The 14,117-nt window shown below is 49.9% G+C and overlaps 2 protein-coding genes across 2 annotated transcripts in view; one reads left to right on the forward strand and one right to left on the reverse strand.

The window, feature by feature from the left end:
- ALX4 (ALX homeobox 4) overlaps positions 1 to 14,117 on the forward strand; it is a 43,840-nt gene that overhangs the window by 19,389 nt on the left and 10,334 nt on the right. Inside the window, exon 3 of the mRNA XM_064424944.1 lies at positions 9,164 to 9,474. Within this exon, the coding sequence (XP_064281014.1) occupies positions 9,164 to 9,474 (311 nt within the window). The remainder of the gene's footprint in view (positions 1 to 9,163; positions 9,475 to 14,117) is intronic.
- EXT2 (exostosin glycosyltransferase 2) overlaps positions 11,019 to 14,117 on the reverse strand; it is an 89,820-nt gene continuing 86,721 nt past the window's right edge. The window contains exon 16 of the transcript XR_010364740.1: positions 11,019 to 12,804. The gene's annotated coding sequence lies outside the window, so the exon portion shown is untranslated. The remainder of the gene's footprint in view (positions 12,805 to 14,117) is intronic.

The raw sequence follows: 14,117 nt of genomic DNA on the forward strand, positions 1-14,117 counted from the left end.
TCAGGTTTGCTGTTGGTTATTGTCTTGCTTCTAGGCTGGCAAGTTCCCAGTTTGATTGTTCTGCTTCTTGCTTCACTTTGGGATTTTGTTGCACTAATACTCTCTGCCAGTAAAAGCTGATGCCAGTCTGTTGCCCAGGCCCAGTGATGGTGAATTAGTGGGTTTGGTAGCCAGAAACCTAATTTCTTTCTGGAATGTTTCTAAAAGCCTAATGTTTGTAGGAATTATCCCAGACCCAGCTGGCCTTGAGTTTTGCAATGTGCAGTTGGAATGAAAATAAATTATAGATGTTCTTCCAAGAACAGGCAGGTTTGGGGAGGGCTGAAGGTTTTTCTTCCCTCGTTTGGGCCTTTCGTTACTAATCAGTTGTATAAAACTGAAGAACAACAGAACTGCTTTGCTAAGAAATCTTGCCCAAACTTTGTCTCAATGTGTAAACTCAACCCTTTCTGTGGTTCTGTGAGGTTCAGCCAACTTTGGTTGTTTTCTGCTTTTACTCCAGCTTTCTATCACTCCTGCTTTCCAGTTTCCAAGTGTAAATGGTAGCACTCAAATCCCCCTGAGATGTGTCTTACTTGGGTTCCAATGGGTTGCCACAGCATCTCATCCAGACTCGGCAGTCCCCAGGTCTTCTCCGTGGGGGCACCTGAGGGCCCAGACTGAGAAGCACAAGGAGCACCATGGGAGTGGTGTTGGGAAGATTTGTTTGGACTTGCCTGACTGCCCATCTGAAGTACATAACACTGCACTTTTGCATAAGGGTAGTCCAGGGACACACATCCTGCAGTGCCTTGCTGGACTAGGGCCACAGGCTGGCTGCTTCAGCCTGGCAGAGCCTGCTGGACACCACCCTGGCCAGGGCCCACAAGCCACTGAAGTTAATCTGTCATTAATCTGAACCAGGACTTCATAAGGCAGACAGAGCTGAGCTCTTGCCCAGCCCATTACAAAATGACCCTGACCTCCCTCCTCCTGCCCTCTTCTCAGTCGGCAATTTCAGGTTGTAGGTCCAGCCCTGCTACCAGCAGCACAAAACAGGCAACTAGAAGTCACCTCTGGGAGGCAGCTAAACTTCAGCAATGCTTGGCTGTCTCTGCTGCAGAGAGGTTGCTTTTGCAAAGCAGACAGACAGAAGAATGCAGAGAGAGGCAGACAGAACAACCAACCCAATGACGTGAACAGCGTCCAGGCAGGCACCGACCCACAGGATGGGGTGAATCACTCTGCAAGCTGGCAGCAGGGAATTAAACTGTGCCGTAGCCAGACATCAGAGCAAGGATCAACTCCCTTCAGGCAGCTCTGTCTCACCAGCAGGAAGGAGAATCCACCACTCCCTCCTTAACTAGATGATTGATTTATACCTTCTGTCAAGGTGATGGCCAGTGGTGCCTCACTTGGTGTGTGGTTGTCATGGAAGGCAACACACACATTGAGATATGAAAGGTTGCATGACTGCCTCATACCTCCCTCTCACCCTGTCAGAGCAGAAGTCCTGCTCATCCAACACACATCCTGGGGTGGAAATTGTAGCACAAATATCCAGGGCATGTTGTGGGGAAAAGTGAGGCACTGACTGGTTGCAGGGGAAACCTCTGGAGAAGAAGACAGCTTGTGGAGAAGAGCCCCCTTTCCTCTTGCAGTGCTCAGGGGAGGGATCTTTTCAGATCCTTGCAGTGGCCAGAAGGCATGGGTGAGGTTAAGATGAATACATAAATCTGCATCTGATGGGAACTCATGCTTTTCCTGTCAGAGTGAGAGCTTAGCCCTAAGCCCTGCATCAGCCTCATCTGTCACTCTGAACAGCACTCAGTGCTACTGCAGGCACTGAGTGGCACTGAGCGCTGTCAGCCCCAGAGCTCCACAGCACACACTTACCCTGCTGCAGGTGCAGGGCCTGACTTCACAGGGCCCAGCACAGGGAGGGGATTGAATGCTGGCTGCCTTAGATGCTACTGTCACTAACTCAGCTGGAGATGGCATCCAAGCAGAGGAGCAGCAACCTTGCTGGATCTAACAACACAACAGAGGGATAACTGAATTATCCCAAAGTAAGGTAGACCTGCTGGGTTGGGCAGATGTTGCTCCAGATGCTGATAGCCAATAAGGATGTCCCAGTAGGAGAGCTCAGCTCAGACAGGAGCAGAGCAGAGTTCCAACACTGGGACAGAGCATCAAGGTGCGCAAAACCCTAAGTGCCTGTCTGTGGAGAACATGTCTTCAGCAAACAGCACTGAGGACCTGTTAGTTCTGTGTGTAGGTATGAGCCTATGACTGAGATGACACCATTCAATACTTTGCCCAATATTAGTGATGCTGATTTTTTTCTAAATGAAATAATACATTTAATCCATTTAGCATTGAGCTAAGTCTTCAGAGCAGTTAGGTGCTTACATCTGGTTCTGACGAGCTTAGGAAAAAGCAAGACCCTCAGGTGATCACTGTCATGGCAAGGCATGCAGGACTGCTTGGGAAGGAGGAGACTAATCCAAAAGGTATCAAAACCAGAGCCAAGAGGAAACTGAAAGCCCTTTCAAGCCCCCTTCACATACTTGTCTGCCTTATCCATCTTCCCTGGCTGGTACTCACTGGGGATATATCAGTTCAGAGGCTCTAGATGGCTTGTGGTTCACATGCACTGCTTTAGGCAGAGATACAAGTAGGGTGGAGCAGAGATCCACGATTTTTTCCTAGCTGTTTGTGACATGCCAGGGGGACTGGGGAAATCAGACACGTTAAAATGCATTTAGCTGACCCATCTTGTCTGTCATCCTTTCAAACTTTGCACATGGCCTGGCATGCTGCAAACCTGTAGCTGATCACCCCCAGCCCTGTGCCTGGGACACCTGCGTGGAATCTAACGAGGCTCTGATGTCACTGAGGTGGCTGCCACTTCCATCTGCTGTCACTTAAAAAGTCATCTTGTGGCTAATCCTGGCATATCCCCAAGGAACTGTGTCACCCCCTGCAACACTGAAGACCTTCAGGTGTCAGAGAGGAAAAACTATGTCTCTGGGAAATCAGCAAGAGAACTGAGATACCCAACTCCAGAATATTGGCATAAGCAATAATCTTCCTTCACATTCAGTAGTGAAAAAGCCGTGGTATGCGATGGAGCAGTTTCATTTTCTCTTCATGGAGGCAATGGCAGTACATTTTCTTGCTCTTTCCTTATATCTTGTTCTGGGAGCCAGAAAGTCAACTGCAATTGCAGCAGGTTGCTAGAAGCATTTTTGTGCCTTCAAAATTTGCTAGTCAGCACTTTCCTGCTTTTCAGATGGATGTGCCACATGAAAAAGGGCTTGGGGAATGAGCTGTGCCTTTTTCTCTAGCCACAGCTTCTATGCAGAGTTTTCAGAATTGATTTGTTTATGTAAAAGCCACTTTTGTTAGCGTCCTTTAAAAAACATGAAAGAGGAGCAAGAAGCACATGTTGCATTTGTACAGACAATGCTGAGCTCTCCCCAAGTAGCCACAGGGTGTGTGAATCCAGCTAATCAGGCAATAAAGCAACACATGCCCTCAAAAACAGATGTTTGTATTGGGGAAAAAAACCAAAAAAACTAGTTCAGAATAAAAGTGAGAGGAACAGTAATTTTCCCAAGTAAATAGTGCATATTCCCAAGGCTTGCTGTGATGTAAACTTCTCAGCAGCACTAGAGCTAATGTTTATCAAGCTGTCTGTCCCCAAACTCATGCAGTGATTTAGTCCAGGAGAACTAGCCAGCCAGGAACAAGAGGGCTTAAGTGCAGCCAGGACTGAAGTGAATTTGACACCCACAGAAACATCTCCCAAGCACACAGCGGAGGTAGAGCCAGTGACTCAAGTTATACACTGGCTTCAGGGCCACCAAAAACCCACCCATGAACTTGCTGTGTGGGACCTTTGACACTGTCTCCAGCCTGCTTTTCAGGAACAGAAGGAGGTTTTTAGACCTTTCTGCTCCAGGCCTTAGTATTGTTCCTGCTGTATGCTCTGATCAGAAAAATAAGTCTCTTCTCAAAGAGGGGAGTCCTAGGTGTGGTCAGGAAGAGCACAGTAGAGAGAAACACTCCTGTCCCCTTTCAATCTTCTACAGGTAGACTTTTCTGTCGGACTTCACTCTGCCTGTAATCTGCTCCTGTAATTAGGCGATCAGGTATTTCACAGCTATTTTTAGTCTGTGAGTTCCACCATGAGTAACCACAGAGTGTGTCCCCCCTTTGCTGTAGAGCCTCAGGAGGCTGCAGGCAGCAAAGCAGCAGTGCCAGCAGCTTTGACAAGCTCAGCAGAGAGGGACAGAGCATCCATGCAGATGAGAACATTCATGCATGGGTCTCTTGAGCACAGTGGGAAGTCAGTGAATGCTGTACCGTGAGCAGAGGAACAGCACAGACCTTATTCAGCCTTCCTTCAGGTTCTGCAGAATCAACCAAAGGAGGCCTGGTCTGGGAGGGATGGACAGGCTGTATATTCATCCTTATCCAGAGCTGAAATGGAGATGCTCCAACCAGCTTCTGCTTAGCAGCAGGTGGTAACTGCAGCTTCCAGAATGAAGCCAATGGTTTGTGTCCTATCTAGAATTATACCACCTGCATTTAAGAGACGAATGCTGCCCAGTTTTACACTTCAGTTGGGCACAAGAGTGAAAGTATGATTAAGAATCTGATAATTGCAAATAAAATCAGTGATGTCACATACAACTACAAAAGTGTTAAAATATTTTCTACATGTGTAGACTGCAAGAGCATTGACACCCTGAACAGAAATAAACCTGAATATTTGGGTCTTTATATGTCTAAAATTCAGTCACTTTGTTTTTTCCTATATAACCCAAAATGTGAATGTTTTAAAAATAATAGTCTTGTGTTGACTTCTAGACTTTAATGACAGATAGGAGGCAGAAGACTGCAACAGACAGCTTAGAAACAAGTATAATCATTTCAGCATGTGTTAAGGCAGGATCACAGGAGCTGGATAAGGTTCCTATAGTTGTCCAAGTCCTTGAGGTGTGCTGGCTGGGCTGTGGTGCAAATCTGCCTTGGTAAGAAGTGTAAAATGCACTGCCTGAACCCTTTTAGCACTGGTATTTAAGCAAGAGTTGAGAGAATGACATTAAGAGCGCTTTTTTTTAATTTTAAAGGATGATTGCTATGAAGAGTCAGACCATGCTTGTGCAGGCAAGGAGAGGCACCCTGAAGTGGCCAGCCCTGGAGACTGTGGAATCTGGGGGTGGGCAGGGGAGAACAGCCCTGTGCCCACACTTGGACAGGAAGGCAGAAGGCCCCAGTGCCATTTAGTGTGGGAGCAGAGGGGCAGCCTGGTGCAGCCCCATGCCAGCTGTGCCATGCTCTTTGGACATGGGTTGTCCACAGGCAGAAAATGTCTGTGAGCTGCCACATGCCAGCAGGAGTTCCAGGCTATTCTTGAAGCCTCCCAGGACTGGGATAGCATTAGCTCTTTGCTGAGACTGTAATAGCTTGGACAAGGTGTTGCCAGAGCAGTATATTAGCAGTGCCAAGATCCAGCAGGGCTTTTTACCTGGAGCCCAGGGGAAACTGCCCTGTGCTGGCTGTGTCCCTGCCCTGCACTGGCTGTGTCCCTGGGCTGTGCTGGCTGTGTCCCCAGGCTGTGCTGGCCATGTAGCTCTCCTGCAGCCTTATGGGCTGTGGAGCTGCCACCCCAGGATCTGTGTGAAGGAGCCTATCAGGCAGGAGCTGTGGCTTGTCACACACGTGCTGTGCAAAGCAGACCTACCCAAAGCTGTGTGTTGGAAATGTCCCAGTCTCCATCCCTGTGGATGCACCAAAACTGACTTTGCTCTAAATTAAATTCCATGGATAAGATTGTACATAGCCAAGATTTTACTTCAGCACCTTCTCAAAACAGCACACCTGAGGAACAAAACAGATACAAGCTGTGAATCCAAACATTCTGACAGCATGATAAAGATGGATGTTCCCTTCAGGAGCATGTCAGCAGAGCAGCACAATGCCTTGCTGTCTCAGGGCCTTACCTCATGGCCACAGGTGAACATGGTCTTGTGTCTTCTGCACCCCCTTTCTCCTGTAGGGTTCCCAGGACAGATGTGGTGAGATTTGAAAAGCATTATTCTGCATATCCCCTGCAGAAGTGGGAATGCAGGCATCCCTCCTGCCCAAAAGGAGCTACAAGATGCTTGGGGCCCGCATGCCCAGTTATCCTGGACTGTCCCTTGTCAGCTGACACAGGGTGACTCAGGGAAGGTCTTGGGAGTGCTGATGGTCTAGCAGGCAGCCAAGGCACTGGAAGAGCAGGGTATAATTGTGGGAAGTCAGAAAATATCCTCCTTCTACTGCTATGATTGGCAAGCAGTGCAGGAGGCACCAAGCTCTGCTGTCGGGTTTGCAAGGGTGCAGTGGTGCTCACATCAACTCCTCGTCACAGAGATCTTCACAATATGTAACTCAAGGTCTCTCTAGGTTTGATTAGAAACAGACACCCCAAACTTTGCACTGAAACTTTGAGGCCATCTCCAGTTACAGGAAGTCTGGGCATATCCATATGCAGATGTATGCAATTTGTTTCACTTCAGCAGTTAGCTTGACTGTTTCGAGGTCAGGGAGCCTGTTTCTAGGGAATGAGAGTTGTTTTTTGGGATGCTCAGCTGATAGTGGATGCACACCATGCCCTCCCAGCACTGCCATCAGGCCCTCCATCCCAGAGTTTCCACCCCATAGAAACAGTTCATCCCTACCAGGGCTCTCAGGAGCTGGAGGTGAAGAAGCTTATGCCTGCTGCAGTGCAGGAGCACTGGAGCAGCATGGCTGAGCTGCAAGGAGGGCTCTGGACTGGCAGAGCAGGCATGGGAACACCCACTGTGTGTGCAGCAGGGATAGTCCTTGCTCCTTGGGGCTGATAGTTTGTGATGGAGATAACTTATCACTGCTGAAAATCCTGGGCCCAGCTCTCAGCTGCAGTTTGAGCTATGCTGTCAACGAAATTAGAACAGACACAGAGCTTTTCTCTCTTCCTCTGTGTATGCGTGTTTGTGTTTGTGCGTGTTTGTGTTTGTGCATGTTTGTGCAGACCTATCCCCAGCTAACTGAGCTCCTGAAGCAGATAAAAACCAGCAGAGGATTTCCCAAGGAAAGGCTTCAGGTCTTGTGTTTGCTGCTGCTGGAGATGCAGGGGGCTTAGGAGTTAGGGAGGCAGCCAGAGCAGAGCTGTAGGGGAAAATGTACTGAGCTTCCTGACATCATAAATAATAAAAGAAAGAGAGAAAGAAAAAAAAAAAAGAAAAAAAAAACCAAACCAAACCCAGAAAAACTCACAACCTCTTGAAATACTTTATTTATTACTCTGTCTCTACTGAGTCTCATAGGTGGTAGTCCATTGCTGCAGACTTTCTGGAACTGTTTTATTTTCAGTTGTAAAAATTATAAATATCATGTCCGTAACTTATGATTTACCAAGGCTGTGGGGCGGGGCACTGTCCCAGCCCATTTTGGACAGGTCTGTCCACCTGCATCCCCCAGGAGCAATGGGAGAGGTCAGCCAGTTGGAGAAGGCAGGTTCAAAGAGGAGGCAGAGTGTCAGTCACTGGCCTAGACACTGGTTCTGGAACCCAGGGAGCATAAATCTTTGCAAAATGTTCCCAAGGATCAAAGAAAGAGAGCTGAGATAGACATCAAGTTTTGGTAAGCTTTATAGGGAGCTCCTCAAAAGTCTGAAGGAACAATATTAGAGAAAGCAATAAATCTGAAATCACAGTAGGGTGAAAGTGGCAGGTGATTCCATTGCCTTCATCCAAGGTCTGCCTACAAGCCCTCTGTACCACCTGGGCAATTTCAATTTTCTTCCCAAATCCCTTTCACAGCTCATCCTTCCAGGCTTAAACCTGGGCCACCCTCACTCTTATGCCTGAGGGTGAGCTACATGTGAGCTACATTTCACCCTCCTGGTTTCATCCCAATCATCTCAGCCTTTCAGTTGTGAGAGTGAGAGATGGGCAAGGACTTGTACACTGTGCACCTTTTCATAACAATTTTCATGGGCTTTTGGCTGTGAAGATGTGACAGGTCTGTTCACAGAAGGGCTAAACTGTAAATACACAGTGAATTAGTAAAAGGATTTTGTAACAAGAGATGAGTATTGCCAAAGACACAGGCTAAGATGCCTAAGCTGGCATTAATGACCCTATCACATTGCCTGGGAAAAGCTCCCAGTGGGAACATCACTAAATAGTGGAACTGTTTCCCAGAAAGACTGATCCTGTCCTGGTAAGTTCTAAAAATAGACTAAAGGGAAATTTCAAAAAAATATGAGACACTTGATGTGCTCTTGGCTTGGTAAAAAGAGCATGGATAGAAAATACCACAGTATCACTTCCCACACATTTAGGAACTGAGCATAGTGGCTCAAGGTTAAAGCCTTCAGTAGGGCTACCATGTTTTTTGCCCCTAGATCCCAGGCAGAAACGTGGCCAGGCGCCACACTTGGCTGTGCATGATATGGCAGGTGGCCAGTTGCTCACATAGATCCCTCTTTTTCTGTCCTGGGTTCAGCCCACCATGCAGAGCAGTGGCATCAGATAAGGGAGAGCCATGGATCCCCACCAGGGTCCTGCAGGCGTAGCATCACTCTTGCTCATGAAGGGGACACCACTGTCACTGGAGGCAGGAGGTGTGCAGGAGAGGACACAGACAGTGCCTGTGCCTGAGGATGCATACACCCTGTTACAAAGCCACATGGTGGTTTTACTGCAGCTGCTAAGCCTTAGAAAGGAAACAGTTCACTGGTTCAGTGGTTGAAACCTCTTCCTCCTGCCTGCCATACTGCTCTCACATGTCATGTCTCATTAATTATTAATTGTTGAGGGCAGCCAGGTGGGAACAGCCCCCAGACTGCTGTCACACTCCTCTCATTTCCCTCTGCCCTGCACACAGGGGGTGCTGTTTCTGCAGGTGTGGCTGAAGGAGAGCCTTGCTCAGGTGTGTGTACCTGAGTGCACAGGGCTCATCCTCCCACCTGGGTCTCTGAGAGGGAGCAGGAACTGAGAGACCTTGCCCCAGCCCCCTCTTGCCCATCTGTGCTGGGCAAAATAGGTCAAAATATTCACATGTGTTTCCTTTTCTCTCTCTCCCTTCCCCCTACCCCTGGTCAAACCTGCCCTCCTCTTCCCTCCCCTACCTCCCACTGAAACAGGTAAGGAAAGCGGATTGGGAGAGCCTGACTTGCAGCCAAGCTCCGACCCTTCAGCAATGGACAGCAGCTACCTCAGCGTGAAGGAGGCCGGGGTGAAGGTGCCCCAGGACAGGGCCAGCACAGACCTGCCCAGCCCCATGGACAAGGCTGACTCGGAGAGCAACAAGGGCAAAAAGCGGAGGAACCGCACCACCTTCACAAGCTACCAGCTGGAGGAGCTGGAGAAGGTCTTCCAGAAGACCCACTATCCCGATGTCTATGCCAGGGAGCAGCTAGCCATGAGGACAGACCTCACCGAGGCTCGTGTACAGGTATGGGGGGAAATCCTGGGGCTGGCTAAGGGATGGATGAGCTGCAAAAGACCTCTGAGGTTCCCTTGCAGCCCCGCCATAAGCTGCAGGCAGCTGAACCCTAATCAGAACCTGTGGCACTGGGGGAGCATGAGGTACATCCACATGTTACACTGGTGTCACCTGCTTTATTTGGTCTGGTGTCCTGCAATCCAGTGCTCACAGAAACACTCAGAAACACTCTTGCCCTTGAGCTAATGGGACAGCAGGTGGGTAAGCCTCACCACCACCCTGAACAAAACTTGGACAAAACCTGCTCTCTTCAGGAGGCTTGCAGGGGAACAGGTTCATTAGTCTGAGTGGGAGCAAGCTTTTCCACACCATCGGCTCCTTCTGGCAGATGGGGCTGCAAGGTGACTGGGAGTTCAGTGCCAAGAACGTGGTGATGCAAGAGAGGCAGCTCTTACTGCTGCTTGGCAGGTGCTGAGACTGCATGAAAGCTGGAGATCTGTAGGTAAAAGGTGCACCCACCACCTTAGGAGAAGCAGGAGAGTCAAACAGCCACACTCTGTTGACAGTCTCAATCACCCCCACCCACACAGGCACCAGCTCTCATGAATTAACTCCCTTGAACTAACCTGGGGGGCCAGTAGACCCGAAATGCACATCACAGGAGGGAATGATTCTCTGACTACTGCTCTTTCCTGTGAGTCAAGGTTAAACAGAAGGCATGTCAGGGCTCAGAAAGATGTGAAAAAGGAGCACCACTGCACGGAGTGGACATCCACAGCTCACACCTTGGTGGCCAGCTCCTTCTCCAGCACAGCTAATCCTCTCGCTTCCATCTGCAGGCATTTGTCAGCTCACCACCCCCAGAACCTGCACTAGCATCAAGAATAATTGGCCCATGGAGATGCCTGATTCTATCTTTTATACCAGGAATAGTCCCAGCTCCCAGGCAGCCTCTGCTTTAATCTTTACAAGTAGTTGTTGTAAATAAGGCCCACATCCATGCTCAGGTCCATTTTAGTTTGTACATTCACTTCTGAATTCAACCAGAAGCAGAACTTTTCTTGTATGCTTGCCTAAACTGGTCTGCAGGGCTGGTGTGCTCTTCCTCCCCACAGCTGTTTCTCTTCAGGCTGGACATGGCTGTGTTTCAGTAGGCAGCAGGGAGATTCCCACTGGTCCTGAGTGCAGCATGCTGAGCACTGCAGGATGGGCAGAGCAGGGCAGTGCTGCAAACATCAGCTCTTTACTTATGCCACTGCATGCAGCTCTTGATTTCCCAAGAACACACCACAAGTGCTAATGGGGTCTCCTGGGAGGCCGGGCATAGCATCGGGTTACTGGCTGCACAGTGCATGACATTCCTTCAGCTCAGGAATGAGAATGAGGTGCTGGAGGGTGGCGAGCTCCTCCTGCTCGCTTCCGAGCCAGGGTTTGCAGCTACTGTGTCGTCCCAGGCAGCGTGAAGGGCTGTCCATCAGAGCCAAGGCAGATGAGGCAGATGCAATCTACACATTCCTTACATATGACCCATTTTCGGGTTTTTCCCCACTTCACTACTGGATCACACTTCATCTGAGGTCAGAAGAACTTCCTAGGTAGCCTGGAGTATATTTGGCAAAGAGGGGTTTAGTTTGCTCTGAGATAAACGTGCCAGTAGCCTGCTGCCATAGGCAGCAAGAACAGCCTCCCTGCCAGTGCCACCTCTCACTTGGGAGGGCGATGACAGGGCTCGTGTGACAGAGCTGCTGAAGGGCTTGTCTGAGTGGCCTGGCTGCTCGTGCACTTACCCCGTGGTGAAAGGGGTAAGCACTTGCATTTCAGTCATTCCCTGGCTCTGCCGGGAAGGACCCACTGACCTGGCTGTGGGCTGGCACCAGGCCACCACCTCGTGATGCAGGACTGCCGTGCTGTCAGCAGCAGAGTGCACTCCTGCCACTGGAGAGCAAGAACCCGCAGGCTTGTGCCAGAGCAGCAGGTGCTGGTATCTCCGATGTGTTCCCAGGGGGATGAGGCTGTTGGTTAGGGAGCTGCTTGGCCTTGGCACGGCAGTGGCAGCCCCTGGGAGGCGTGGAGGTGCAGTCTGAGGTGGCACAGGGCTCTTCTGCTGGTGGCACAGGGCTGCTTTTCCCATGAGACAAAGCCTTTTTTTAGTGAATCAACCTAGTTCCTGTCTCCACATCTGGGTTGTGCTAGAGCTTGTTTAGCCTTGTTTTTGGTCTCCCACCCCCTGGGCAGTTCTGCTCGTCCAACACCAGCAGTTTGGCACCAAAGGCCATTAGCTCCCAGCCCAAGAGTGGGTACGGGCATGGGACTGCAGCTCAGGAGGCTGATGGTGAAGCAAATGCCTACTGCAAGGACCAAGAACCAAGGGCTAGAGGGTGGAAATCACAAATTAGACACGAGCCACTCACTACTTTTCCCCTGCAAGCCAAAGAGCTACTAGGTACTCAGACACCCTCCATTGCACTGGGAAAGGCTCTGGCTGCAGTGGGGTGTTTGGGCACACACCTGCTGCAGTCCCATGAGCCTTGAGGGAAGCACAGTAGTCCATCTCCCAAAGATATGGTCTTCTAAGGGATAATCCTGCCCTGGAATGATTTTCTGGAGGTCAGCTTCAGCTGCCTGCAAAGCTGAACTAAGCAAAGCAAGATGGCAGAAAGGCGAGGCACAGGTTTAAGGTGTGATGCTCCCTCCCACAGCTTTTGGCTGGAGGTCAACCCCTCTGGCCAGGCTTGGCTTCCTGGGGAGCAAAACCAGCTTCACTGCAGGCAGGAGCAGATGCAGGGCCCAGACAGGCTCATGCTTCATTAGTGAAGTAGCTGCCGGAGATTTTGGTGTCTGGAGAAGAGCCCATGCCAGCAGCATACATGAGGTGGACCATACTGTCTGTGAATCAATGGCATTCCGTGGCCTGGCCCCTCTCCTGCTCCATTTCCTTGCCTGCCTCAGTTTCCAGCCATCTGTACTGGTGTCTGACAATACCAAAGCTAATTCCCCCTGTGATGCAGTGCAACATTTTCCTGTCTACTCCTCACAGCCTTGCCCCTTGTTTCCATGTAATATTAAGGTACTGCACATCCCTGTTTTCCAAAGTGGGAGCCATGCATAAGCTCTGTGCAGAGGCACAGCCAAGAAGAGGTTGCTATGGCTCAGCCACAAACCTGCAAGGGTGCACAGGGAGTGCTGGGTTCAGGTAGGTCCTATATATCCCATTCCTTTCTTCTCCTCTTCCATGTCTGGGGCTGCAGAGGCCCAGAAAGAGCTTCTGCTTGGTACCAGCAACTGCTTTAGGCTCTTTCAGCTCATCCAGGTCTGCAGCAGATGTCTGAGGCAGTGGCACTAGAAAAACAAGGTAGACACATGTATTCACACATTATTCCTTCCCTTTGCACAGAAACACACACAGGCACATCCCAAGTCCATGCTAGCCTGGCCCTGGCTGCTTATCTCTCTTGGGTTATCAGTATCTGCCTCCTGGACTGCTCTCTGGGAGAGGAGAAAGGGATGGGACTGGAAGGAGGCTTCACAGCCAGGAAATATAACCCCTCAGCCAGCCCCCCTCAGAGCCAGCTTTATGATTGCTGGGACCATTAATGAAATGTTTTCGGCAGTGACCCTGTGATGCGGCGGGGGCTTGAAAGTGAGAGGGAAATGTCAAACTCCGCTGTAGCAAAATCACCGCCTTGGAAAAAAAGAAAAGAAAAAAAGCAAAGCAAGAAGTAATATATCTTGATCCCTTTTCCCCCATAAAACCCTGGGAGGCTGGTGGAAGGAGCGGAAAGACTGAGCTAAGCCTGCAGGAAATTAAACATGAAATGAAAACAAGCTCGAGTTATTCAATTCTCTCATCCCAGGCTCCAATTTCCCATGCCAGGCCACTGATAAAATGGTGTCCAGTTTCAGCACTCAAGGATGAATTCTGGCTCTGTTCTTGCAGTCTGAAAAGCAAAGGACTGGTGTCCATCTCTGGCGAGAGGGGAGACAGCCTGGCCTTTCACAGAGGGATTGGGTCCTGATGGAGGCTGAGCAGAGAGAGGAGGGTAGCAGGGTGAGAGGACAGGAATGGAGAGAATGGATGCTGTAGGGCTGCCAGGAGAGAGTAAAAGCACAAGAGACTTGAACATGGTGGGCTAGCTCTTACCTGCATCAGTAAGGTAAGATGCAGTGAGAGGTGCTGGGGACAGGGCATGAGCACAACCCCACAGCTGCTACCAGCCCACCACCACATGTGCAGAGGTCAGCCTCACCCACCACTGCCATGGCGGGGATAGGAGAGAGGGGAAAACACTTTTTCTTTAACTTGGAGGAAGGAAAAATCAGTGATGCAGCCCCCAACTAACCAGACATAGTCAGTGGCCTGGGTTAAGTCCCAGCTGAGCCCATCCATCTGTGCCCTGTGCAGGGCATACAGGGATTGGTGGCAGGGACAGACTGGCAGTGCCCACTGGGTGGAAGGGTAGAGGCAGCAAGAGAATGAGCAGGAGCCTCCTTGATTTGTCTCAGGCCACTTCTGACCTCTCCACCCCCAACAGCACATCAGCTCTCTATGCATGTGGATGTAGGTACCACATATAGCTGAATGTTTATGGACACACGAAACATTCTCTGTTCTGTAGATTTTTACAGGGCTGATTTGGTACATCAGGGCTTAT

The sequence above is a fragment of the Passer domesticus genome, chromosome 6 (genome assembly GCF_036417665.1).
Source record: "Passer domesticus isolate bPasDom1 chromosome 6, bPasDom1.hap1, whole genome shotgun sequence".
NCBI classification, from domain to species: Eukaryota; Metazoa; Chordata; class Aves; order Passeriformes; family Passeridae; genus Passer; species Passer domesticus.